Source organism: Coffea eugenioides, chromosome 7 (assembly GCF_003713205.1).
Source record: "Coffea eugenioides isolate CCC68of chromosome 7, Ceug_1.0, whole genome shotgun sequence".
NCBI classification, from domain to species: domain Eukaryota; kingdom Viridiplantae; phylum Streptophyta; class Magnoliopsida; order Gentianales; family Rubiaceae; genus Coffea; species Coffea eugenioides.
This window is the reverse complement of record NC_040041.1, coordinates 7,189,624-7,217,127: the sequence shown is the minus strand read 5'-3', so window position 1 is coordinate 7,217,127 and position 27,504 is coordinate 7,189,624. Positions and strand designations below refer to the sequence as shown.

Below are 27,504 nucleotides of genomic sequence, written 5' to 3'. Positions count from 1 at the left end.
ACACTTGGCAAGAGTAGAAAGACTTGAGTAGATGGAAACAATCAAAAGCAAACGTAAACCTGAACCCTTGACGAATCTCTTCCACAATCTCCATCTTAATATCAGACACTTGGTCATCCATCCATTAGCTTTGTACTTGAATGTATGAAAAAATGCGAGGAAAATCCTATGATAAATCGGAGCTACATCCTCAAATATGAGTTTTAATATTATTGCCTGCATCTATACTTTATACTCTGACATGTAAAGGTTGCATGTAGAGGTTTATATAAACAGTGTCCAAAGGTTATATGTTATTACAAAATTATTCGAGCAGTTTAAAAATAGATTACCTTAACATTTTTTAATTTTTTAATTTTTTTTTTGGTAAGGCGTTGAACTTGACTCAGTCAACTGGAGAAAGAACAAAGAAAATTCATTTTTTTCTGTGATTACTTTTCTCCCATGGACCAGGCTGACGTCCATACTACAGCGTGACTTCATCTCCGAGACTGGCATGGCACAATGCTCCCTTTCTGTTTTCTACAATTTAGGATTGGGGTGGGATTAGTCTGTTTGTATCCTGTTGAATACAAGTATTTTGGTGTCTTTCATCACCAAGAATTATACGGGAAGAAGGGATTGATCACCATATATGGCTGTGGTTTATGACAATTGGGAACGGCTGGTTACAGCTACTCTGCGCAGAGAGGAGCTCCGGCTCACTGCTCTGAGAACCCCGAGTGATGTTTCCTCAGCATCACTGTTATCAGGATCACCATCTCTCAGTTTCAGTTCTCAGACTGGCCAAGTTTCATCTTTTAACTTCGGGAGCTTATTAGTTGGGGATTCATTTACTTATAGTCAAATTCTTAAAGCTACAGGTTTCTTGAGTGACTCCAATCTCATCAAGCATGGCCATTCTGGCAAATTCTTTTATGGTGTTTTGCAAGGTGGCACAGAAGTGGTAATTAAACAAGTCGATGTTTCTTGCTTTGAGAATGAATTGTGTTTCATGTCAGAATTGGAAATTTGCTGCATGGTTTATCATTCTAGGCTGATCCCCCTTCTGGGGCATTGTTTGGAGAACGGATATCAGAAGTTTCTTGTTTACAAATACACCCCTAACAAGGACCTGGGAAGTTTATTGGGGCATGATGACATTAACCAGTTACCATCATTAGATTGGACCACGAGGTTGAAGATTGCAACTGGAGTGGCAGAGGGCTTATGTTATCTACATCATGAATGTTTTCCACCCCTTGTTCATAGGTAACCCAGTGCTAGCATATCTAGATAGATTCCTAATGTCACTGTTTTGTCTTTTTCTTTCTAAATTTTTCTGGTGTTGGGGCCTAAGGGAGGGGATTTGATTGTAGAACATGACGTTATGGTATTCATTTCTGATTCTTCTCTTCTGAATCTTAAAGGGACATTCAAGCTAGCAGCATACTACTTGATGATGACTTTGAAGTGAGGTTAGGAAGCCTTGCAGGTGTCTGCATCGAAGAAAAAGAAAACAATCAGATTGGGATTGCTCGGTTCCTGCGGTTGCCAAAGTGAGTACTTGCATGAGGCTGTGACATTGCTTACAACGATTCTGTATTAATAAGAAGTATTAAGGATAAATGTCCTAGATTTTGCCGTACTTTAACTCAGTTGACTTACAAACAAAAAATTTGTTTATTCGAAAATTCCAAAATGATGATATCAGTTTCCAGTATCATGTGAAAAATTTAGAATTCAATTGTAGTCCTAATTTGAGTAATAACTTCTCTGAATTGGATTGGTTTTGAAGCTCAAGCATTTTTGACAACATTTTGGTTCGCTTCATGCTTGCTTACAAATCAGAATGGTCCTAGTTCTATTTTCATAATGCTAGAAACTAGCCTGTCTTTGTTAAGGCTTTGACAATCTTTCTTTTTTTATGGCAGAATTTCTGAACAAATCAGTCCAGGTATGGTACTTTTGACGTTTCATCTTCTGCATTATCTTGTTTTATCTAACTGTGTCTCGAAGCTAGAGTGAATTCTTTAAATTTTTTGGTCGTGGTAGCAAGCTATCATTACACATTAGCTGTCAGCACTGTCGAAAAACCAAAGTAATACAAAACACCACCAGAGGTTTTGTTTCAGTATGTATTTGCTCCAGATGTTGGTGATTCTGCTAAAACACTTCACATTCTTCCCATTTAGACCGTGACATATTGGGCAAACCATCTGTCTTCCCATATGGACTGATGCAAGGCTCTGAGCACACCATCGTTTGATAATCCCCGAACTATTTAATCACTTGTAGATGTTGTCATTACATATTGCATTAGATTGTTCGGGGCTTTCCTTTGTTTTGGCAACAAATAGAAGTCTCATTTATTGATAGCAAGAGTATGTGTGATGAAGAAGCGCATCAGGATATCCAATCACTTATATATTGGACACGGAAGGATAAAGTATAAAAGAAGTTTGATATGTCAAGCACAAAAGGATGCTGATTTTCAACTATGTAATTGTCTTAATCTATCTCCTGAACTGCAGGTAAATCTACGGCAAGACGCTCTTATGATGTTTATTGCTTTGGAAAGATTTTGCTTGAGCTAGTCACCAGCAAGCTGGGTGCTAGTGCTGGCAATGACTCCATTACGAAGGAGAAGGATTGGATGGAAAAGACCCTACGCTATGTTGTTGTTTCAAACGACAAGAAACAGCATTTGACAGAAGTTTGGGCAGTTGCTTTCATTGCCAAGGGTTGTGTCCACCACAAGCCTTCTAAGCGGCCCCAAATGTCAGAAATACTTGACGCTTTGAAACGTGTTAAATCAACAAGGTTCAGTAATCAACAACTTCAAGCTGCTAGTCATCCCAACAAACTTTTCCCACCTCCTACAATGCCAGCAGTTCCTGATGGATCTAAAACAATAGGTAGGCGTGTATTGATCACTGGGATAGAGGTAGATTGGAATCAGTGACGTGACGGATCCAAGATTTTTTCCTTCCGGGGGTCAAAATTTTTTCGAACAAAATTATCTTAATATGTTATGTTCAAAATAGTTCTCATTTATTTAAATATATGACATCTTAAAATATTAAATTTTAATTTTAATTATAAAGGCATGTCTATTTCATAAATAAGCAGTATAGTCATAACAAAAATTAGGACAAGAAATAACCTTTAATTAAATATCTTATAACATCACAAATTATCCAAATTGTACATTATGAGAAGGTGCTCCAATATGTCACTTATGCAAAAACAAAATATAACTATTTTCAATTAATAAAAGATAAAAGTTATGTTAGCATATCTTGATATTTCAACCTCTTTTCTTAAAAGTAAATTCAGATTTATGTTCTTTCACAGAACTAAATTCATCTATAATTGAATCAGTGCTAAATTCTTGAACAACTTTCCTTTTTTTATGTACATTGTTAGACAATCATTCAAGAAATTATCTTTTCTCTTGTTTTGGAGTTTTGTTTTGATTATATTCATAATTGAAAATGTTCGTTGTATAGTTGCAGTTGACACGGGAAGAGCGAGAACAAATATAATCAATCTGTCAACAACAGGATAGATCACTTAATTTCTTGTCTTCACAAAGCTTTCAAGTAATTATTTGTATATTTGTATATAAGTCAACAAGAGGATAAATCACTAATTTTACATTTTTTATCAATTAGGCTAAGTTGTACATTTGTATATGGACCAATAAAGTAATTATTTTTGGTTTAGCCCATTGATAATTATGAATTGAGTCTTTTATTATTATATATCGACTTGGGTCAATTTACTATGGATCATCAAATTATATGTTTAATTTTTTGAACGTTAAATAATTAGCACAATAAAAAATAAATAACTTTTTTGAAGAAAAAATTAAATCAAAGGTGGCAAATTCATACACACACGGATATATATATATATATATGTATATAAATTCTCGTAATATAAACTAAAATTGTAAAAAATTAGGGAGTCAACTTTGTCTTATACATATATTTATATATTATGAATTAAAATTTTTAAAACTCATGGCCCCCTCAGCCCCCTTGTCTCCGTCATTGATCGGAATATATTCTGATGATCGGCTATGTTTTTCCTATCAAGCCTGTTTAGTTTCTTCTTTTTCTTTGTCAATATCAGCCTTATACAGTTACTTTGAGTTTTCCGGTCTGCCGTTTTTTGATGGGCTGTATGTGCTTTTTGAGTGTTCTGTTCTTTCAAACTTATTTTACTAGTTCACCTTGCGTCCACTAAAAGACCATTTTAAGCCATAGATTCGCATCTCAGCCTGCTCAGTACAATTTTTATGGGTAATTTTTTGATCAACTCGGATTTGAAAACCTGATTCTAACTGATAAGAAGTGTCATTTGGTCCTTTATGATGATAATTTCGTATTTTGTTGGTGAACATTGTCAGTTAGCCGACGATTTTTCAAGATATTTACTTCCTTTTAACATCTCTGTAGACACTATACAAAGAACCAGGTGCGGATAAAACCTGAAATTTTGACATCATAACGAAAACATAAAATATTTTTCTTTCTTTCTCTTCTTCCGCCCTTTTGTTTTTAATTGTAGCAGCATGGCGAAAGGATTGCCATTCACTTTTGTTCTTGGAAATTATTGCTGATAAAAAAGGACAACCACTTATCTGTACCATGTAGGACGGATGTCACAGGCAACTGAAAATGCCAAATCCACAGGCAGCAGCACTGCTTCAGGGAGCTATGAGTTCTCAGAAGTTAATGCGAGTAAGAAGGTTTATCCACTGGGAGAAATATTGGCCACCCCCAATTTAAGGATTTTTACTTGTTCGGAACTGAAGGCTGCTACAAGAAATTTTGAAATTGACACATTGCTGGGAGAAGGTGCATATGGGAGAGTATACAAAGGTTCGCTTCATGAAAAGTCCATGTCAGAGAGTGGAAGTGAAGCACTAATTGCTGTTAAAGAAGTGTATTCCTGGTGTATTCCAGCATTTCGAAACAGGTGGCAGGTAATTCCCACAAAACATGTAACCAGCCGATCCGTGATAGTCTTGAATTGGTTTCTAACTTCTTGTTCCTCACAATTGCGCCTCCCTAGTCCCCACCCGTAATTTGGTTGTCTCTGGCTCACAATGACTGGAGCACTATATTCTTCTCTGTTAATCTATGTTGCTATCCCTCTTGAAGTACTTTGTCTTGGCACTTCTGACGTAAAATAGGTAATTGTTAACAAATCTTCTATTTCCTTCCCCGTGTCACCCATGATCAGAAGACCAATTTGATTTGGTTTCTTATGTAACTTGATATTTCTTAGTTGTCCGAAATGCCTTTTTTTTTCTTTTCAAATTTTTTGTTTCGGTCTGTAGTCTGAGGTGGTCTTGCATGGAAGGCTTTCTCATCCAAACATAGTTAAGCTCCTTGGATACTGTTGGGAGAACAAAGAGCTATTTCTTGTGTATGAGTTCATGCAGGAAGGCAGCTTGGCCAGCCACCTATTTGGAAGACGTAAGATACTCCTTGTGTGCTTCATTACCGAAACAGTTAATCTTGCTTCGCTTACCATTGGTAATTTGTACCCTGTTTTTCGGGGGCTCTGTGCATCTAGGAGGCTCTGCCTTTCAGCCGCTTACATGGGAAAAAAGGATTAAGATCTTAGTTGGAGCAGCTCGAGGTGTGGCGTTCTTGCATCAATCACAGAAACGAGGTTCGATTAGACGGGAAGCGGGATATGAGGGTTTCTATGACCATTTTGAGCCCTCAAAAGTATTGCTTGATCAGGTATGTTTGACATGAATTTATGAGCAGTATAAATTTATTCATCAAGAATGTGAGATTCCCCAAAATGTCAATTGTTTAATGTTGTAGATTTCTGCATATGATGAAGTTCTCCTAGATTACTATCAATGTTACTGATGACAAGAAGATGGTAGTGAAAGAAGTCTCACGTCTTTCCATTACGTGTAAACCATTTTTTTCCAGTCTTACAATGCCAAATTATCAGATTTTGGTCAGAAGACCTCATTGATAGATCCAGATCCGTATAATGAAGTACATCCAAAACTACTTTGGCGTGAAGGTAATCCAAAAAGATCTCTAAGATTCCACAAAAACTCATCATCATGACTCATAATTCAAGTACCCGTATTTAACAGGGAAGTCGTCCCCAATGATGGATGTATATGGCTTCGGTATTCTGTTGGTCGAGATGATAACAGGTTTAGAGAAGCTAGACACACGTTGTCAGACTGATCAAGAAGTTATGCTCGATTGGATCAAGCCTGATTTATCTGGCCAGCCTTTGTTCGGCATTTTGGATTCCAAGCTAGAAAGAAACTATCCTGTAGAAGCTGTTACAAAAGTGTCACAGCTTGCTCTGTTATGTCTTGAGAAAAATTGTAAATACAGGCCATCAATGGAAGCAGTTGTGAAGGAATTAGAGCTTATTGAATCACCAACAAAGAAAGGCGGGAAACTGGGTTGAATTCTGCGAGCCAGATAGCATATATTTACATGGTCATCAACCTGCAGTCCCACAAGGTACATTCTGTTTTCTATACATGCTTTCCAGAAGAATGGATCCATATTCGGACGTTGTCGCTGATCGATCAGACAGCTTCTCCAGTGATGCACACCACAGAGACTTGGAAATTCTTTCTTCACTTTTGTTATGGTTGTTGAAAAACAAGAATCAATCTTGAGCTTAACATTTCTACAAATATGATCTTACTCTCTAGGTGCTAAAATGAAACGGGCTTGATGCATACAAAGTAACAACAATGTTCCACATCTGGAATAATTATCATTTATATGTCTTGTCATGGAGAGATCCCATTACTAACTTTCAAATTTTAAGCGGAAAATCCAATATAAATTTCATAGCTTCATAGTAGGAAGTCTGCTGGCTTCAACTCTTTGCTGAAGTTCTCAAACTGTTAGATAACGAAGTTCTCAAAACAGTTTCTGCTCCTATATTTCTGGAGCAGCTGGGCAATAACAAACGCAAAATCAAGGGTCTGAGAAGCATCAAGCCTGGGATCACAATGGGTCAAATTACTCGTTATATTCATTCAGGATAGGAAAACCTCATTTTTTTTTCATTTATATTACTTACATCTTATCTCGCTAAAATTGGATGACTATCTTCCACAAATTGTTTAAAACACTTGTTGAAAATGGGAGAGTGCCCCTTCCTGGAAGCTTTATTCTTGTCTTTTAATGTAACACATTGAAGTTGGGTTGATCTATGGAGAAGGAACGAAGGAAAAATTTTTTTTTGTCTCCATAAACACAGTCTCTTCACCTTAAAGACTGCGACTTAGCTACCACTGTTTGGGAAAATGGGCGGTATTAGTCTTTTTTTTGGTAAGAATAATATCCTGCGTGTATCCTGTCAAATTACAATATAAATGTCATTCATCACCAAGAATTCCTGAACTACATAATCTTGATGGTTATACAGGAAGAAGGGTTAGATCATCATAGATGGCTATGGTTTACGACGATTGGGAAAGGCTGGTTAGAGCTGCTATGTGCAGAGAGGAGCTCCGGCTCACTGGTCTAAGAACCCCAAGTGATGATTCCTCAGCATCACCATCTTTTAATCTCAGTTCTCAGTCTGCCCAGAAATTATCTTTTAACTTCAGGAGCTTATTGTTAGTTGGGGATTCATTTGCTTATACTGAAATTAATTCTCAAAGCTACAGACTTCTTGAGTGACTCCATCCTTCTCAAATCTCAAGCATGGCCATTCCGGGAAATTCTTTTATGCTGTTTTGGAAGGTCGGACACTAGCAGTAATTAAGCAAGTTGATCTTTCTTGCATATGAAGAGCTACGTATATGGTTTTGGTCCAAATGCTAACAGGCATAGGCATAAACCATCCATAGATTACAAGATCCAGTCTACTTTGTTTCATTTCGTCCTACTTAGAGAATGTTGGAGAAAATAATTGATATCCTCTATGGTGCTGTAGAAATGGCTCAGCTTTCTGTAAAATGTCTTTGCTATGAACCCTTGTCAAGACCATCAATCGAACAAGTTGTGGAGATGCTAGTAAACATTGAATCTGCTAATTAAAAACAAAAAGGGCAGGAGATCAACTCCACCCGCAATACAGTTTTTGGAAGTGGTCTGCAACCAAGGAATGGAGGATATCCATCCCATGGTTCCCATCCACTCCATATAAGTGCATAGCGGCTGGACTAGCTTTCTCAAAGAGCAGCTCCTTCTAAGAATATATGTTTTTCCTGTACCCTTAGACTATTTCCAATCATTGTTCTCCAATCGTGCCTTGTACAAGTAGTTAAGAGTCCATTTTTCTTGTAGCGATAGAAATCTTACAGAACAAAATTGATATTTTGTGCTGATATTTTGTCAGCAATTTGTTGTAAAAATCAACCACTTGAGTCCTTAGAATTCGTGGAAAAGGTACCTTTTTCTGGATACTGAGAAGATTTTATTGTATTTTTTGTCATTTGTCAATTTAAGGTTTATAGAGATCTGATATATTTTCTGACATAGGGAACTTCGTGTTCACTATCTTCTTCTTTTGGTAAGCTGTACTAAATTCTGTTCTGCTGTAAACAGAGACATATTGGAGCCAGTTTCTTGTTATACTAACTGGGAAAGAGTTGATAGTTACGTTTGGCCAATGTTAAATTGGAAAGAACCAGGCAAGCAAACTTCTACTACTATTAAACAAAAAATGAACAGGAAACCAAAAAAGAAAAAATGTTGGCATTGGTTAGTTCTTATATTACTACGTGACAAAACCTCAATGGGACGTTTATTTTGTCGCAGCCAACTAGACAGGACAGAAGACAAAGATCAAGAAATGACCTGGGATTGAAGTCTTGACGATGCAACCTATGTCTCCATCATGAACATTCTGACCGATGTGCTTTCAATATCCTGTTAATTACACACACACACAGTCAGCAACCTTAACGATATCCATCAAACCCAAAGTATGCTTGCCTTCCAGAACAATAGATCCTTTCAAAGTTGTCGCTGATCGACAGACAGCTGCATCTTTCTTCTGCAACAGCTACCTTTTTTCAAAATTGAAAAAAAACAAGTTTGTATATGTTTCTAGTGTTATAAATTACAAAAAAAAAATGCGAAATTTTGATTTCACCTTTCGTCAATTGTTGGTAAAAGAGTCGCTGTGAGCTCAAAATTGCCTACAAATTTGATCTTTTTCTGTAGTTGCTGTTTTAGATGGACTTAATGTGTACTGGAATTCTGGTCCTGGACTTTCTAAAGTTTTCTACAGATGGAAGAATAATCATTCATATTACTCAGTACAGAGAGATCTTAGTACTTATTTTTTGCTAAATCGAGGGGCAATTTGAGATTCATGACAGTAAGACATGAAAATTCTCAACTTGCTACTGAGAAGCTTATTGACTGCAAAGATAGATTCCACCTCAGCTTGCAACAAATATGCAGTCTTTCTGGATGCAATTAACCCCTCCCCCCCTTCAGTTTTACTATTATGTTAGCCTATTTATGTTTCTCATTGGTCAAAGTACTAATATTTTGCCAAATACCAACAAATGAATGCGACAAAACTGGATAACGAGAATCAATAATTATATATTAGATGAACAAAGTTGACTAGCTGGCGACGTCAACGGGCATACACAATTCCAAAAAGAATTTTACCACTGGACCAAGAAGACTCAACAGTGACTCGATTATGTATTTAATTTTGGTGTGCTTTGGGGGGATAGGGTGTGTTGGTTTTCGTGAATTTTAGTTTCCATCATATCAAGAATTCAAGGTTTCAAGAAGTAATTCAGTTGTTTATGTCGTGGATTCATCAATGATCAATTATGGGTGTAGTTTATGACAATTGGGAAAGGTTGGTTGATGCCACGCTGCTCCGAGAGGAGCTGCGGAGGATTGCTCTAAGAACCCCCAGCAATGTTTCTTCAGTATCAGCATCTCCATCCTTTAATGCCAGCGTTTCGGAAGGTGGGTCACCAGTAATACCTAAGAAAGTTGAGTAAGATTCACAGTTTGATCACGTTCAAATGTTCAGAATTTGATTAGAGAACTTTCAGATAATTATAGTTTTCTTGGATTGGATGGATTTAATTCTTTATGAGAGAGGGTTGAATTACTAACAGGATTTTCGATAGTATATTCGTTTGATTTTTGCTATCTTCTTATTTCAAGAATCTTGCTTAGCTAGTATTCATTTCATTGCTTATTCTCCTTCTTCTAATTTTTTTTTTTGGAAGTTCTTTGGAAGTATAATATTGCTGGTACAGGGTAATGCCAGTCTCTAGCTTTCGGTGGGCATCAAATGAAATGGATTAGCTAACAGCTTAACTGCATAATTTTTCTCTGTGGTAAAAGTGCAGGAGCTAGTGGGGGTGAGGAGACTCGTACAGAAGGGGAGACCTCGGCTTGCAACGATCTAAGGATATTCTCTTTTTCAGAACTCAAGCTTGCGACCAATAATTTCGCCCCTCGTACGCAGCTGGGGTGTAACGAACTTGGGATGTTACATAGAGGTTCTCTTTGCGATGAAGCTTCATCAATTTGTACAAATGAATCATTGATTGCTGTCAGAAGATTTTATTCTGAAAGTGTGCAAGAATTTCATGAGTGGCAGGTAACATTTCAGCTGTCTTGAATGGGTGGATAATTGCTCAATCTTCGGTTGTACTTCTTCGATTCTCTAACTATTATATCTATGCCACACACACAACTGGAAGTTGGAATAAACTTTTGTTTCTCTGTTGATGGATGCTGCCATTTCTTCTGAAGTAATTTATACACTTCTGAGGTACTCCAATATGTGACAAAGGGTAGTTCACTTGTGATCTATAAGTTTCAAGTTGTTCTGAATTTTCCTGTCATATATTTGGTGCAGTCTGAAGTAAATTTGATTGGAAGACTTTCTCATCCTAACATAATTAAGCTCCTTGGTTATTGTCGGGAGGACAATGAGCTACTTCTTGTCTATGATTATCTGCAACAGGGCAGCTTGGAGAAGCTCCTGTTTGAAAGTGAGACCATAAATTTGCCTTATTAGCTTCTCAATTAACCTTGAATCAGCTACTGGCATCTGTATGTCTATCCAATATAGCTTATTGGTGCTTTGATGTCTTAAGGGGACTATACCAATCACCCTCTTCCATGGGATAGAAGGCTTAAGATTCTAATTGGAGCAGCTCGAGGTTTGGCATTCTTGCATGCATCAGAAAGACAAGGTTTGTTTAACCAGAAAGAGGAGAGAGAAGGTTTTTATGAATATTTTGACACCTCAGACATATTGCTTGATCATGTAAGTTTCTTTCAGATATACAAGTTAACTGCTTTTGAGATTTCTTATCTCATTACTTTATTATTAAGCTTTGAGGGTTCTACTTGAAAAAGTTTTCCAGTTTTGATTGAAAACAAAACTGATGAGGGTAAAAGAAGCCTCATCCCTTTGCACTTGGTAACACGTTGTTTTCAGTCTTACAATGCCAAGATATCTGGTTTTAGTCTGGCAACGATTCCAGAGGATCCTTTGTTGCAGCTAGGTGTTGAAGTATATCCAGGTACAGATTGGCCAAGATGCAGCAGCCACAGTGCACCTGAGTACGTCATGACAGGTAATCTAGCCAGACCTATTTAGCGTCAGTACTGAAGGATAAGCGGCCATTTCAAAGTAAACCTATTAGTAATATTTGCCAATTTAAATTAGAGGAAGATGGCCAACAGAAAGATGAGGGCATAACTATTCTACTCTTTAATTAACAGGGAACTTGTACTTGGAGGGCGACGTGTATGGCTTTGGTATTGTAATGGTCGAAATGCTAACTGGTTTACGAGCAGGATATTGGGCACTTCAGTCTGGACAGTTTGTGCGGGTTGATCGGATCAAGCATGATTTAGCCACCAGAAGAAGGTTAGACAAAATAATGGACTCCCGATTAGAAGGCAAATATCCTGCAAAAGCTGCCACAAGAGTATCTGAACTTGCTCTGAGATGTCTTGAGATGCAACCTAAACGCCGACCATCCATGCAAGAAGTTGCGGAGGTACTAGAGCTTATTGAATCTGCTGATCGAAATTAAACAACCAAGGATATATTCCATGAACAAGACAGCTCATTTCCTTGGTCAGCAACCTCATGTTTCGCCACCTTCAACCGAGGAGCGAATCGTATCCATCCTGTCCTGTTCCACAATGTTATCGTATTGTTCAAAATTCACAGATCATAACGTTTAGACTTGCTTTCCAGAAAACCAGATCCTTTCGATTGTTAGTCGGATGATTGATTCAACAGCTGCTTGTTTCTTCTTCAATTTAACCTCTTCAGAATTGGGAACCAGTAACAACTCTAGTGCAACGAGTAACAACAAAGACGCGAAATTCTGTTTTCATCTCTCAGAAGCCTGTTGCTAAATGAGTCAATTCTGTGCTCGAGTGTCCTCTTTGAGTATCTCAACCATAAACTGAGTCTGATAATATATCAGCCAAGAAAGATGATTTCTATTTTCTACGGAAGAAGTTGGTGGCTGTTAATATTCTGGGCTAATACTTCCAAACATGTTCCACTTGGTTGTTTAAAATGTAACTTCCATCCTGATTCCTGAAGTCCGTTACATAAATGAGCACATTCGCATCGAAATTAAATTTCAACTCCTGCCTAGCTGATGAAAGAAACTTAGTTCTTCAAATCACTGCTACCATTGTTGTAACTACAAATAGTCATCTCTTCCAGCTTATTGCTAACATCAAAACTAGAGATAAGACATAGTACTTACTCAGACATTAAATTTTATATGAATACAACAATAATGTTATCTGTGGGTTGCAACAGTAAACTTCAACCAAGTTACTGAACAGAATAACTCGTAGATTCATCAACCATCAAACATGGCTGTAGTTTACTACAATTGAAAAAGGTTGGTGGATGCCACGCTATGCTCTAAGAACCACCATCAATCTTTCCTCGGTAACATTATCATCACCATCCTTAAATTTCAGGGTTTTGGAAGGTGGGAGACAAGCATTAGTTAAGAAAGTTGAGAAAGAACGACACTTCGTAATATCACTCTGGAGTTCTTGATTTTCTATTGAAGTCATAACCATTAATACTATCCCCTTTGTAAATCGGTAGCCGCAGTTCATCTTTCTCCTCATATGTTGTTGATCTTGGCTTAGCAAACTGACCAGCCATTCTTCCAACCTGATATTGTTAACAAGAGAAATATTGCCAACTTCATAGTTGAATAATTTCTCAATTGGAGTAGAATTTACGAGTTTGAAGACATGCAAAATAGAATGGCTTATCACGTTATCTAATCAAACAAGTAACAGCACCTCGATTACAAAATGCCATGTCTTGCTGTTCTTCTACATTTTTCATAGTCAGTATATTTTTAATACTTCGCAGCCGTGAACATTTTAGTCCTAATATGCCTTCTCTAGCAAGATATTCCAGTCCCTCTGTATTTTCCAGCCACTTGCATTGATCAACTCTTGCATGCACGCGCATTATTGCTGATAGGAATATGTTTTAATTAGTCATTACTCCTAATAATTTAGTTGCACCATACCCTGCAAATCAAACTTAGTTGTTTGTTGTTCAGGAATTGCATTTGTACAAAGAACTTGGTTTGACGAAAAATTAGCAAAAAAACCAATAAAGTCAGAGAAGTGACAATAAAATCATGCACCTTAATAACTGGCTTTTGCCCTCCAAACATGAGGACAATACTCATCTGAGCAAGAATATTGAAAGCATCAAAAATGTTATCAGCTCTGAACTCCTTAAAGCTCTCAGCACAATCCCCTCCTTGTAAAAGAAAGGCATTGCCCATGGCTGCATTAGCAAGCCTTTCTTCTAAAGCCCTTATCTCACTAGCCAAGACTAAGGTTGGGAACGATTCCAGTGTCTCAAGCACTGCATTGAGTTCAGTTTCATCAGGATATTGAGGAAGCTGCAAGGCCTTCTTACTTTACCAGCCACCAACACTCCAATCCAGTGAGTTTCCATTGGAACTTGAGAAAGCCATTGACAGGTTGTCGAAGCCTGTGCAATAATAAAAACCTGCTCAACTAAAGTAATTTCTGTAGAAGTGGTAAGCAGGGTCGAATCCACAGGGACTGGGTATAACTATTTCTTTTCAAATCCACAGTAACAAAGGGGGGTGTTTTATATCAGGGGTGACAATTTAAACAATTTAACTAAAAGTAAAATAATAAAAATAAAATAACCAACTAGAAATTAAATAACCAACTAGAAATTAAATAACAATTTACTAAAATCAAAGGATCTAGCCAAGGAATAACTTCAGCAATGGTGCACCTAATTGATCATTGAAGCAAAGGCAATTCCAATTATTTATCAATAAATAGGTTATAACTACCAAACAAGCGATGACAGTCAACCCTTCCTTACTGTGTCGGTGATTAAGGTACGCCCGTTAATCACTGCCCTAATTGAGAAATAATCCTAGGTACGCCCATAAGATTTAATTCCCCAATTGCCTTACGTATTAGAAGAGCCCTATTCTAACCAAATAACGCACTATCAGGGTTATTTCAGATTAGCCCGCATATTCCCCTGACACAAACCCAATCATGCCAGTTATCACTATTTTGAGACAATTAAACAATTACGGATTTAACGTCCCAATTGACAATAGATTATCAAATCAATTAATTATCCGGATCCAAGACAATCAATTAATTAAATAACCATAAGCATAGCAATCAAAAAATATGCGAATACCAATAAATAAAAGGAGAAGATTAAATTAAATCGATCTCATAATTTTAGGCGACCCAAAGCATCCGTTGTCCCTTGACTAGAGTGAGGAAATTAGTTCATAATTGATGAACAAAATCCACACAAAATTGAAACAAGAGTCGCGGCCATCAACTCCCAAATTGGGAAATGCAATTCGCTCCAATCAAGCAGAGATAGCAAAGTTACAAGAGGTAGCCCTCTGTTTCCCTTCGGATGACATACGAAAAAGCAAAAGCAATTGCTAAGGGTTCAGATGAAGAAAAGTCAAAGTTTCTTTCAATTTTGCTCTTGACATCCGTAGAAGAATTCCACTACCACAAGCCAAGAAAGAAAAGTCCCTACTAGATGACGAAAAATGGAAAAGTCAAAGGAAACTAGGCTAAACTAAAGAACGGAAAAACTAAGAGGGAAGCCAGCTCCCTACTGTGCGGCGGCTCCCCCAGGGGAAAGAAGACGCTCGACTTCAGCCCTTCGTCCCCTCTTTTTAATGCTGTCTTCTGCGAATTACCAAAAAGGTCTTGTATCTCCTTGTTCCAAAAATGCCCTTGATTGCCTGCTATTTGAACTCTTTCTCGATGACTGTCAAATTAGCCTTAATTGTAATATTTTTGTTCTACTCCCTGAAATAAATGTAAATTACGTAAAGCGAGTAGAATCTAATAATTAATTCACATCAGGTCAGGTAATAGGGAAAATTAATAATAAAATAAATGAATAAATTGCAACCTACCAATTCCCCCCACACCTAAACCATGCTTGCCCTCAAGCATGAGAACAACAAACAAACACCAATATTTGATAGTGGCTACTGCTCTATCCACCAAATTGCCAAGATACCAAGAAAAATAATAATCAAGCATCAATGGTCAAGTCCAAGAAACATCACTTCGGTTAGCTTCTAAACCACAAATTCCTCTAATTTCAGGTTAACTAATCTAAGAAAAAGGAATGACACACAACATTTATCAGCAAATGGTCCAACTATTAACCAAAATCTCAACATTAAATCCAAAAATCGGCAAGCTGACTTTTATTATACACTAACACAACATTCACTTTTTTTTTCACATTTTTCTACTTTTCTCTTTTTTCCTTCTCTTTTTTTTTTCTCAATAATAACAAAAGACTTAGTCGCTAGCCATTGGAACCTTTTGACGCGAGCTCCAACATTTTTAGATGAAGGAGCCCGGTTACTTAGCTCCTATCGTCACGCGACCACGTACTCATAGCAATTACTACTTTTTGACGTGAGAATCAACACTTCTAGTGAAGATCCCCGGTTACTAGATAGTAACGACTAGCGGAGTGCAGTCAACTCTTATTTACAGCTAAATAACACAAAAACCCAAAAGAAAATTTGCATCAGCAAGCCTCATTTTCAAACATGGAGAACTAAGGTTAATAACCGGACCAATTCACATGAAAATGCTAACAATCATTCTCTATGCCTAGGAAAGTTAACCAAAAATTATAAGAGTAAAACAATCACCGAAATTCACCAAAGAGATGTTTTTGGACTCAACCACATTGACTTAATACACTTTTATTATTAAAGTTTGGCAATAGCAGAAATAGAGGCAACAATCCAACATCAAACTTGGCAGTCATAGGAGAGCTAGACAGATAAATGACAAAAAGTAAACGAAAACTAGACAAATAACGGACTAAAAATAAAAGAAAAATATCTGAAAACTAAGAACTAGAAAAACTAACACCATAACTGCTCCCCCCCACCTAGATCCTACATTGTTCTCAATGGAGGTAATAAAGTAATTAAAGTGAAGAGAACAATGAAACTTCCCTCTCGAATGACGAAAGGATAGGCGGGAACGGTGGAGGAAAACCGATGTGGCGGAAGTATGCACCCAAGTGCTGAGACATCTTAACTCAATTCAACCAGCAAATGCAAAACTCTGTCGACCCAAAATCTCAACAAATGGCTCCAGTTGGCCAGTTAATGCCTTAACTTAAAATCAGCAATAGCAGTGCAGAAATTAAACAGTAACAAATCAATAAAAAAAAACACTGAGCTTTCAATCAAACAGTCACCCAAATAGCAACCTAAGTCAGTAGCCAATTTGTCACCGACTAATCAATTAAATTCTACCAACGTCCACGAGTAGATTCAAGTGTCACCGTGCCACCAAAAATGTCAACAAATGAAACCAATAGGCAAAGCATTCTCCAACTTGTTAACATAAATCCAGTCAACACCCAAGGCAGCAAAACAACCCCCAAAACAGTGCAATTAGCAACCCCAGCAATTCAATCAGATGCACCCAACTGGAATAAGCAATGCAAATGGCATAGAAACCTCCCAATTTAACAAACAAGTGCGGTATTTCAGCTCACCCAAAGTCCCAACAAATGGCCCCAATTGGCCAATTAATTGCACAATTTCACCCAACCCAAAAGAAATAGCAATTCCAAGCGAAAATAGTCCAACCAGTACCACCGGTGGAATTCACCAATTGAGAAAATAAACTCCAACTGTCAACAACATTAACTATTGAGCAACCCAGGCAGCACCAATTAGTTATTAAGAGATTGGGGGACAAGTTCCAATTACCTCCACCTTAGACGACAACCAAATGAAAGGGGACAGTAGTGGGTGGCGTGCGCAGGCGAGGTGGGTTGCGCGCGACTGTGGAGACCAAGCTGGAGGCGAAAGTGGAGCTCAGAAAGAGAGAGACGGCGGCACTGCTGCGGCTTCCGCACGGACAGCGGGTGAGGTGGAGTAAGCGACGGCGGCGTGCACAGAGGAAAAGAAAGAAAGGGCGAACAGGGGTAGCGGGGAAGAAAGAAAGAAGAAGAAAGAAAGAAAGAAAAAAAAAGAAGGAAAAAGAAAGAGTTTTTTTTTTTGGAAATTTAAGCTACGGTGAAAATTCCAATTTTTTTTTTTTAGTTTTTTTTTAATTTTAAATTAAATTTTTTTTAATTAAATTTTTTTCCTATAACAATTGCAAAACTCAACCTTTAGCTCTCTGACGAAGGCACGGAATGAGAACGGGAGAGCTCTCTAACCTTGAGTTCTTCATGGGTCATGACGCGGGCACGTCATGAGGGCAGGAACCCCTTTCGACGATTCTGACCGTGAGCTCTCCAGACGTCATGACGCGGGCACGTCATGAGGGCAGGAACCCCTTCTGACGATTTCGACCGTGAGCTCTCCAGACGTCATGATGCGGGCGCGTCATGACAGAAAGACACTTACAAATCATCAAAAACGAAAATTGAAAGCCGAAATCAGTCAAATTCAAGGAAAACATATTTAAACTATCACACGAAATCAAAACAAACAATTAAAAGAAATAATTGGATTGCCTCCCAATGAGCGCCTTTCTTTAATGTCTTTGACTAGACATTATCATGTTTTGTTCATGGAGGATAAAATCGTGTGCCTCGTTTTAATGCTTCATCCTCTATATAGTCCTGATAGCTCTCGTAAATAGAGTAATTCTTGAGCACACGAGTTACGGGCTTCCATGGACTAGTAAATGGCGCTAAACAAGTCAACGATAATTTGCATTCTCCACTCACTCCTCCATCACACGCATTTATCGGTTCAAGATATTTTGCCATCTCCATTTTTAACTTATTCCTGTCATGAAATTTAAAATTTTCTGATATAATAAAGTCAATTTCACTAACAGGAATTGAAGAATAAGAGTCAAGAGAATATTGATGAAGGAATGGAGGAGATGTCACCGCATTTGGAGATTGTTCACTGGATTCATTCACTTGAACGAGTTGATCCTGGAGTCTCATTTCTTGCACTTCAACTTCCTTTTCAACTGCATCTTTAAATCCGTTTTCTTGAAACTCTTGCAGTTTCATGTCATTTGGCCGGACAATTGCACTCTCATCTTCCTCAAGGTTGATATTGGTTTGTGCGGGCAATTCTTCAAGGTGAGAAGCTAATCGCGCTATCTTGGATGTCAATTGATTCATTTGATCTTTCAGGTCGCGAAGGCTCGCTTGTGTCTCCTGATGAAATCGATATGTATTAGTAGCAAATAATTCAATCAATTCCTGAAGAGACATACCTGACATGAATGATGGTTGTTGAGACTCTTGCTGTTGAAAATTCATTGGCCTGGTCGCATAATTAAAATTGGAATTATCCCACCATCCTTGATCATACTTGTTTGGGTAAGAATCATACCACGTTTGAAATCGAGTTGAAAAATTTCCAAAAGTATCAATTGGAGCCCTTAGATTATCTTGAAATGCGGGGCATGTGTCGGTTGAATAATGTAACAGCCCCACCTTCCCCTAAGGCGAACCAAAGGGGTTAGCGGATTGCCTGCCCAACTCTCGCCAGGACTAACGAGCAGTAACACGCGATCTAAAACGTTTCGGGAAAGTAAAAGCGCGCTCGAACAAGCCACAAGAACCAAAATAACAAAATATAAAAAAAAAAACGAAAACGATGAATAGTGCCTGGAATAGTAAAATCTGAAATCCCACCAAACATTAATACATTGCAATTCAACATTTACAACCAAATTGGCATGTCAAAAACTATTCATCATGGATATACATGTTCGGATTGCCAATCAAAAGTCATTGAATCCAATACACATTAGGGTTTCATTCGAAGAGCTAAACAAAAGACATTTACACTAGCTCAACTTGGCAATCGACTATCCAATCCAATCCCAAAAGTAATTATATCCCTGTAAGGAAAACAAATGGAACGGAATGAGCTTAAGCCCAGTGATATACTACCACATAAGCAACAAAGATCACTTAAGCATAACCTTTCATTACACAACTAAGGAATAAAACAAATCAGTAAAAAGGATACGGACGGCTCTCAAGAGCCCATTTCCACGCTTATATTCTTGATCCAATCTCATTGACTCTCCGTCAACGTTTATGAGTACCAACCGTAGAACCCACTTCACTCCCATCCCTTCCACCAAACATACCCCAACCGGGCCCGCACTCCAATCAGTAGCTTTTGGTAATACTCGAGTTTACCGGAATCAAGAGTCTCATTACTACAAGATTCCCCAGTACAGTCCCCGTGGCATGTCAATTTTCACGACCAAGCCCTCGCCGGCTCGATTCAATTGACTACCAACGGGGTTGAGCTCAATAGTACAGTAAGGCCGTTGGATACTTGTCCAAACGACACCAAATCAGTTTTTCATGAAGTGAATTCAATATCTCATATAGCAAGTGCAGTATATCAGTGAAGCGGTAAACAGTCATTAACGGTATCACAAGGGGTGAGGGCGGTCAAGTGCACCCTCACCTCAATCAATTCCAATAGCCAAATAAGCCTTCAAGGCATCAAAATCACATATAGCAAAGCCACATTGTAACATTCAAGTGAATAGTATACTCACTACTCAAGTAGGTGATGTTTCATGCACCGTCGTTAAAAGGTCGTCGTGAACCCTCGTCACGTCCTAAAACACGTAAATAAATACAATGAGACTCGATAACGAATCATAAAGCAATGCCAATCACAACCCCAATAGGGTTTCATAAGCATGTATAAGCATCATAGGCAACCAGAAATTGCGGAAATGCAACTAATGTGGCCCTAACAAAAAAACAGTTTTGTCCTCATTTTGCGGTAATGGCACAAATTGCACTACGATTATCGGATTAGGGTGTAAGACCCACCATTTCGAAGCTAAGAACCAGGGCTACAACAATGTAGAAGGTCACTCAGTCCAAATCCCAGCACAACTAAGTCCAATATGCCAAATAACAAACCAGAACCGTAATTGCAGGTTTACAAATTACACTATGCTGTAATCAGTACAACTCAGTCTAAACAGGTCCAAATGCAGAAATTCCAAAGGAATATAGTAGCTAGGACATCAAGCTACATTTCATCAGAAGACCTCAACATTCAAATCCAAAACAATTCCAGCCAAAACAACCCATTTCAGACGCAGTTCTAACATCCTGATGAACCCAGAACAGCAATAGTAATTTCGGATTATCTCATTCTACACTACTCCAATTGACCTGAAATTTTACAGGCACCCTTAAAACATCAATACCTACAACTTTCATGTTTTGAGCCAAGGCCAATTCGACCCATAACCATGAGATACAAAACCGGACAGAATTGGGGATATAAAACCCTAACTTTCTCAAATTCCTTCCAAACCCAAAATTGGTTACAATTACCAATCATGTACACCTACTATAGTCATTAGCCATCAATTCCAACCATCATAGATAACCACAACATCATGATCACAATTAAACCAGAAAATTCATCAATAAATTAAAAATTTCACCAATTCATCTCAAACCAAGAAATAAACCACAAATTTCAGCACTTTAGCTACCCCTAAGCACAACTTAAGCTTCATTAAGTGTAGGAGGAAGTTCAATCACCACTCACCTAGTAAACAAGAGAGGGAGAGTTGTTGGACACCTTAGCTTCTCCAAACACTTCACCAAACCACTAAACAACACCAAATGAAGAGGTTTTATGAAGTAGAAACAAGTTTAAGGGATTGCTTGGGATGATTTGAGCTAGATGGATGCCAACCTTTGAAGAGTTTTCTTCCTTCCTTTGCTAGAGAGAGAGATCCGACCAACAAGGAGAAGAAAATAGTGAATTTTTGGTGATTTTTGGGGTATTTAATCAATTAGTCAAAAAGGTGAATGGTTGTCCTACAAGTGAAACCAATGGCCAAGTGACACTTGTCACTCCATAAATGCATCCTTATCCTTCTTTTTCCCTCTCACATCAATCACATCTCATCCTCCACTTATCTCTTAACACCCGATAAATTTCAACCAGTATCCAAAACTTAACCTAATTGGCCGAATTTTTCCGAACTTTTCGCACTAGTGGGTCCCACGTCCGTTATATATCCGTAATTTTTTAAAAACTCTCCAATACTAGAAAAATCATCTAAAAACATAATTACTCATAAAATTCACCAGGAAAATTTTTCCTAAGCCAGAAAACATGCAATTAAAGGGGAAAAACCCTAGGAAAATTATTAAGAAGAATTTACGGGTTCTCACAAATAACCTGAGTCAAAATAAGTTCCACAATTTGCAACAGCCCATTGATCATTAGGAAAAACATGAGTCTCATAACCCCATTCAGGAATAAAATCCAGTCTATCATCAAAATACGAAATGTTAGCAGCCATAAACTATATAAAAAAAATAAGAGAAAAATAAATTAAAAATGAAAACAAGGTGAACTCAAAAATGAACAAATTAATCTGGCACCAGTCCCCGACAACGGCGCCAAAAATTGACAGGTTATCGAAGCCTGTGCAATAATAAAAATCTGCTCAAACTAAAAATAATATCTGTAGATAGCGGTGAGTAGAGTCGAATCCACAGGGACTGGGAGTACTTGCTCCTTTCCAAATTCACAGTGACAAGGGGGTGTTTTTATATCAGGGGTGACAATTAAAACAATTCAACTAAAAGTAAAATAATAAAAATAAAATAGCCAACTAGAAATTAAATAACAATTTACTAAAATCAAACGAGTGATAATTAAGGATCTAGCCAAGAAATAACTTTAGCAATGGTTCACCTAATTGATCATTGAAGCAAAGGCAATTCCAATTATTTATCAATAAATAGGTTATAACTACCAAACAAGCGATGACAGTCAACCCCTCCTTACTGTGTCGGTGATTAAGGTACGCCCGTTAATCACTGCCCTAATTGAGAAATAATTTTAGGTACGCCCATAAGATTTAATTCCCCAATTGCCTTACAAATTAGAGGAGCCCTATTCTAACCAAATAACGCACTACCAGGGTTATTTCAGATTAGCCCGCATATTCCCCTGACACAAACCCAATCATGCCAGTTATCACTATTTTGAGACAATTAAACAATTACGGATTTAACGTCCCAATTGACAATAGATTATCAAATCAATTAATTATCCGGATCCAAGACAATCAATTAATTAAATAACCATAAGCATAGCAATTAAAAAATATGCGAATACCAATAAATAAAAGGAGAAGATTAAATTAAATCGATCTCACAATTTTAGGCGACCCAAAGCATCCGTTGTCCCTTGACTAGAGTGAGGAAATTAGTTCATAATTGATGAACAAAATCCACACAAAATTGAAACAAGAGTCGCGGCCATCAACTCCCAAATTGGGAAATGCAATTCGCTCCAATCAAGAAGAGATAGCAAAGTTACAAGAGGTAGCCCTCTGTTTCCCTTCGGATGACATACGAAAAAGCAAAAGCAATTGCTAAGGGTTCAGATGAAGAAAAGTCAAAGTTTCTTTCAATTTTTTCAATTTTGCTCTTGACATCCGTAGAAGAATTCCACTACCACAAGCCAAGAAAGAAAAGTCCCTACTAGATGACGAAAAATGGAAAAGTCAAAGGAAACTAGGCTAAACTAAAGAACGGAAAAACTAAGAGGGAAGCCAGCTCCCTACTGTGCGGCGGCTCCCCCGGGGGAAAGAAGATGCTCGACTTCAGCCCTTCGTCCCCTCTTTTTAATGCCGTTTCTGCAAATTACCAAAAAGGTCTTGTATCTCCTTGTTCCAAAAATGCTCTTGATTGCCTGTTATTTGAACTCTTTCCCGATGACTGTCAAATTAGTCTTGATTGTGATATTTTTGTTCTACTCCCTGAAATAAATGTAAATTACGAAAAGCGAGTAGAATTTAATAATTAATTCACATCAGGTCAGGTAATAGGAAAAATTAATAATAAAATAAATGAATAAATTGCAACCTATCAGCCATTCTTTTTCTCTTGTCACTACTACTTATTTTTCTTTCAATTATTGTTGTGAGATGAGGATTGGTTCAGGATTAATGAGTCACCCCGATTGGGTATTTATGCACTTGGCTTCGAGAACCACCCAGCCAACCAGGTGGCCATTGCCATTCTACATGATTGCTTGTACTTTTGTTTTTTTTTTGGTTCTCTTGAAATATTAGTTCCTTTGTCCGATTTGGCTATTTATTTTTTTTCTTTTAATTCTCTCCACTTGCATATTCATTTAGTAGTTCACCAATATCCCTCAGAAGACCCTAGTAACAAAAGGCCCAAAGGATTTGGGTATCAAATTAAGCTCCTTGATCATTGTTGGGACCAACAACTACTTCTTCTCTGTCGAATTTATGCAAAAGGGCTGCCGTGGGATGACCTATTTGGTACTTAGAAGTGAGTATTTCTTCGGGGACTCTACCATAAAATCGCTTACATGGTAGAGAAGGATTAAGAATTTAATTGAAGCTGATGGATGTTTGGTATTCTTGCACGCATCAGAAAGACAAAGTTCTTTTAAGCAGAAAAAAGAGATACAAGGTTTCTATCAATATATTGACCCCTCAAACATGTTACTTGATCATGGAAATTTTTTTTTTTTTTTCAGATATTTGAGCAACACAAGTTTATTACATGTGAGATTTCTTATTACTCTATCTACTAAAGTTGTAGGTTTTTTTTTTAAGTTTACAAGAAATACAGAATAGTAGAAGTAATACAAACAAATTATAATTTAACAATAATATTGTAAACCAACTCACAAACGATGGATTCTGCTTGAACGTAAGGGATAATTTCGCAAACCTCCCCTGAGGTTTATGACAATTGCAGATAGTACCTTTCACGTTAAAATGATAAAAGCAACCTTCATGAATTACTCAATTTAACACCTCCATGAAGTGATGCATTTTTAAAATTAAACTTAACAAATCGTTAAAAAAGAGAGAGAGAGAGAGAGAGAGAGAAAATAAAGAAGAGCAAGAGTAATAGATTCTTTCTCATTTTAACCACTCAAATCACCTCAATCCAATTTTACATCATATCATATTAAATTGGAAAAAAAATTGTAAACTCCTACAAAACTAGGTTACTTACTTAACTGGTATCCAAGATTTTTTTTTTTGTGGTTCGTACGTGTAAATTTTTTTATTTGATGGAAGAGAAATGAATTTGATAGATAGTTTTCTTAAAATATGTGGCAATATATCAGGTTTAAAATTACAAAGGAATTTTATTTCTAAGGGCTATATAGGATTATCAATGGGGATATTTTGCTTACATTAGCAAAGTGTGCCCCAAACTATTTTCCAAGAGAGGTTTATGTAATTTTTTTAACCTGGAGGGTATTCCCTGCAATCATCATAAACTTTAGGGGGGAGGTTTGTGAAATTATCCCCAAACGCAATGTGCTAGGGTTGGTTGTCAATAAAATGGATGGTAAGATAGTCATAGAGATAGTGATAGTGATTTGGAAGGTGCGAATATGGAAAGTTTAAAATAATACCAAAAAAAAACTGAAAGTGGATTTGTGATTTGTGAATGTTTCAAATTTTCTTAAGAATTTTATAGAAAAGTAAAATATACTTCACAATTATATGAGGATATGTTCAGTTATTCATGCAAAATTTAGCCACTGAATAGCTTTTACTATCAAAACAATAAAATCATGGAAGGTATACGTAATTTTTAAACCTCGGGAGTACTATTGAAAAATCTAATGCGAAAGGAGGTTTTCAAAATTATCTAAGAACGTCTTTGGAGTTTATTTTCCAACAATCTTGCTTAAAATCAAAGATAGAAGGTCAATATTCCCACATCAAACCGACAATTCTCTTCTCAAAGTAACAGTAGAAACATCCTTTTCCAGTTAGAGCCCTATTAATGCAGTGGAAGAGCCATGCCCACCGACCCCATCTTCCTCCAATAGGGGAGTGAGTCTAAAGGATGACACTTCCCGAGTCATCGCCGGGCTTAACAAACATTGTTGCTCGTTACGCCAAGTCTTTTAGAATCTGTGGAATAACTGAGAAAAGCGTTGGTATAAGCAAACTAAAGCAAGGCAAAAAAAAAAAAAAATAGAGAAAAACAAATTTCTAGTTTTAGTAACTTTGGGAGGTATTGGAGGTCTTGAAACTTGGTTTGAAATCATCAGGCAAGTTGAAAGAATCATCTAAATTGTGGTATCATCAATAATCAAACATGGGTATAGTTTACGACAACTGGGAAAGGTTGGTGGATGCCACGCTGCGCCGAGAGGAGCTCCGGATGAGTGCTCTAAGAACTCCCACCGATCCTTCTTCAGCATCGCCATGGCCGTCGCCATCGCCATCGCCGTCACCATTCCATTTTAGCGTTTTGCCGGGTAAGATCGATTGTCAAGAAAGTTGAGAGAAGTTCATAATTTGTAGCTTCTGATATTGAAATTTTTGGCGGGGTTTTCTCATTTTCAGATAATTATATGCATATTATGTAGTCTATTTCTTGTCCAAGGCCGTGAATTCTAGGAAAATTTCGGATTGAATTAGTAATTTGAATATAATTGTCATCAGAGAATTGAATTATACGGACATAAGTATTCGTGCTCTATGCTTTTCCTTTATGCTGTCTTCTTGATGCAAGAATCTTCCTTAGTTGCTAGTTTCGTTGCTTGATACAAGGATAGTTAGAATACATATCTAAAGATTATTTTCTAAAATCTTCTTCTAAGGAGGGACACATCCACGCGGAAATGCCTGTCTTGATGTGTTCTTTCTTTGTGCTACAAATGACGTGGATTAGTAGTTTTATCAGGGAACAATGGATACTCAGCAGCAGCAGCTAGTAGGAGTGAGGAGTTATACCTGAGGGGAGATCTCGGCTTTCCACAATTTAAGGATTTTCTCTTTTTCACAGCTCAAGCTTGCAATGAGAAACTTCACGATGATCGATATGTTGCTTGGGAGCAGCGACTTGGGAAGTTTACACGAAGTTCGGCTTCGCAAAAAACCTGCACCAGAAGACTGCATTCTCAAAAGATGCAGGGATTTCAGGTGAGACTGAGACAGGTAATCTCTCAGCTGCGTTGGATTTGGTTACCCTGTGGCGACCGCCGCAGATGATAGAACCAGATTGGATGATTTGATGTGGTACCGATCTAGACTTCTATTCAAAAGCAATTACGGAAAAAAAAAGGGTTTTTCTCAACATTTGAAATGAGTGAGCTGAATGTGGCTCAATCTGGACTATAAATTCCCTCTACAATTGTCAATAGCAGCTGCAGAAGCCTCGAAGTTCTTGAATTTGTATCTTATTGTTCAATTCGGGGTTGTATTTCTTCTATTGTTGCAATTTCTGGCTCATGCAGTACTAGACCATAAATTTTCCTTTCTGCTTGTTTATGCTGCCATACCTGTTGACGTGGGACAGAAGGCTTAAAATGTTAATTGGAACAGCTTGAGGTTTGGAATTCTTGCAGGCATCAGGAAAACAAGAAGGTTTCTTTAACCAGAAAAAAAGAAGGGATAATTTCCAATACCTCCCCTGAGGTATATGGCAACTACAGCTAGACCCCTTATAGTTTCATTAATTCCACGCACCTCCCTTATTTCTACTATTTCTGTAACAAATCAAACCCAAAAATATGACATCAGTAAAAATTAAAAAAAAATCATAAATTCTTGTGATAAATCAAACCCAAAACATCGCACTACTATATGACTAGATACTCACATCTAAACAATTCATAAATTCTTGTGATAAATTTTTCAAAAAAAGATGAAAAATATTTTTATCTTAAATGCCTAGAAAAGGTTTAGAGATGAATATTTAGATTTAAAGTGAGTGAAATAAAATTGGATAATCAAAGAGTAAGAATTGAATAGAAGTGATTTTTAAATACTTTTTTCAATGATTGGGATGGGGAGAAGATTTTCTAAGAGGGGAGCTAGGTTCTTTTCTTCCTTTTTCTCTTTCAATCTTTCTCCAAAGAAATTTTTGCTTTTGCTCATTCAAGGGCTATTATATTCATTTCTTTTGGTGAAG

General features: G+C 37.4%; 4 protein-coding genes across 7 annotated transcripts; 3 read left to right on the top strand and 1 right to left on the bottom strand.

The window, feature by feature from the left end:
• Nucleotides 1-505: 505 nt before the first annotated feature.
• LOC113777505 (receptor like protein kinase S.2-like) lies at nt 506-6,784 on the top strand. Of its 2 annotated transcripts, XM_027322619.1 has the most exons (9): nt 506-1,251; nt 1,410-1,538; nt 1,914-1,936; nt 2,514-2,897; nt 4,644-4,975; nt 5,333-5,471; nt 5,572-5,744; nt 5,946-6,042; nt 6,119-6,784. In XM_027322619.1, exons 1-9 carry the CDS (start codon nt 635-637, stop codon nt 6,445-6,447), a joined length of 2,223 nt encoding a protein of 740 aa, XP_027178420.1. In that variant the 5' UTR covers nt 506-634; the 3' UTR covers nt 6,448-6,784. The 2 variants fall into 2 exon arrangements, with proteins under 2 accessions (XP_027178420.1, XP_027178421.1); XM_027322620.1 differs by lacking the exons at nt 5,946-6,042; nt 6,119-6,784 and adding an exon at nt 5,832-5,932.
• Nucleotides 6,785-9,615: 2,831 nt separating this feature from the next.
• LOC113778307 (probable serine/threonine-protein kinase PIX13) lies at nt 9,616-12,274 on the top strand. 2 transcript variants are annotated; one of them, XM_027323667.1, is made up of 6 exons: nt 9,616-9,944; nt 10,337-10,590; nt 10,852-10,987; nt 11,093-11,265; nt 11,503-11,578; nt 11,727-12,274. In XM_027323667.1, the coding sequence occupies exons 1-6, from the start codon at nt 9,803-9,805 to the stop codon at nt 12,041-12,043; spliced, it is 1,098 nt and encodes a 365-aa protein (XP_027179468.1). In that variant the 5' UTR covers nt 9,616-9,802; the 3' UTR covers nt 12,044-12,274. The 2 variants fall into 2 exon arrangements, with proteins under 2 accessions (XP_027179468.1, XP_027179467.1); XM_027323666.1 differs by having other exon boundaries at nt 11,440-11,578.
• A 749-nt stretch (nt 12,275-13,023) lies between these two features.
• LOC113776777 (phospho-2-dehydro-3-deoxyheptonate aldolase 1, chloroplastic-like) lies at nt 13,024-13,971 on the bottom strand. Its single transcript, XM_027321838.1, has 3 exons — nt 13,938-13,971; nt 13,652-13,878; nt 13,024-13,161 (listed from the first exon to the last, which is right to left on the bottom strand). The coding sequence occupies exons 1-3, from the start codon at nt 13,969-13,971 to the stop codon at nt 13,024-13,026; spliced, it is 399 nt and encodes a 132-aa protein (XP_027177639.1).
• An 11,403-nt stretch (nt 13,972-25,374) lies between these two features.
• LOC113778394 lies at nt 25,375-26,851 on the top strand. 2 transcript variants are annotated; one of them, XM_027323793.1, is made up of 2 exons: nt 25,375-25,846; nt 26,266-26,851. In XM_027323793.1, exons 1-2 carry the CDS (start codon nt 25,684-25,686, stop codon nt 26,580-26,582), a joined length of 480 nt encoding a protein of 159 aa, XP_027179594.1. In that variant the 5' UTR covers nt 25,375-25,683; the 3' UTR covers nt 26,583-26,851. The 2 variants fall into 2 exon arrangements, with proteins under 2 accessions (XP_027179594.1, XP_027179595.1); XM_027323794.1 differs by having other exon boundaries at nt 25,379-25,846; nt 26,275-26,851.
• Nucleotides 26,852-27,504: the final 653 nt, after the last annotated feature.

Excerpts from the sequence above, each read along its gene's own strand:
- LOC113778307 (XM_027323666.1), top strand. The coding sequence starts at position 9,803 with ATGGGTGTAGTTTATGACAATTGGGAAAGGTTGGTTGATGCCACGCTG. Across the intron at positions 10,591-10,851 it reads AAGAATTTCATGAGTGGCAG|TCTGAAGTAAATTTGATTGG; the intron begins GTAACATTTCAG and ends TATTTGGTGCAG. Across the intron at positions 10,988-11,092 it reads GGAGAAGCTCCTGTTTGAAA|GGGACTATACCAATCACCCT; the intron begins GTGAGACCATAA and ends TGATGTCTTAAG.
- LOC113778394 (XM_027323793.1), top strand. The coding sequence starts at position 25,684 with ATGGGTATAGTTTACGACAACTGGGAAAGGTTGGTGGATGCCACGCTG. Across the intron at positions 25,847-26,265 it reads CCATTTTAGCGTTTTGCCGG|TTTTATCAGGGAACAATGGA; the intron begins GTAAGATCGATT and ends GTGGATTAGTAG.
- LOC113776777 (XM_027321838.1), bottom strand. The coding sequence starts at position 13,971 with ATGGAAACTCACTGGATTGGAGTGTTGGTGGCTG. Across the intron at positions 13,879-13,937 it reads GATTGGAGTGTTGGTGGCTG|TGCTTGAGACACTGGAATCG; the intron begins GTAAAGTAAGAA and ends AACTCAATGCAG. Across the intron at positions 13,162-13,651 it reads GGCAAAAGCCAGTTATTAAG|GTTGGAAGAATGGCTGGTCA; the intron begins GTGCATGATTTT and ends TAACAATATCAG.
- LOC113777505 (XM_027322619.1), top strand. The coding sequence starts at position 635 with ATGGCTGTGGTTTATGACAATTGGGAACGGCTGGTTACAGCTACTCTG. Across the intron at positions 4,976-5,332 it reads CATTTCGAAACAGGTGGCAG|TCTGAGGTGGTCTTGCATGG; the intron begins GTAATTCCCACA and ends TTCGGTCTGTAG. Across the intron at positions 5,472-5,571 it reads CAGCCACCTATTTGGAAGAC|GAGGCTCTGCCTTTCAGCCG; the intron begins GTAAGATACTCC and ends CTGTGCATCTAG.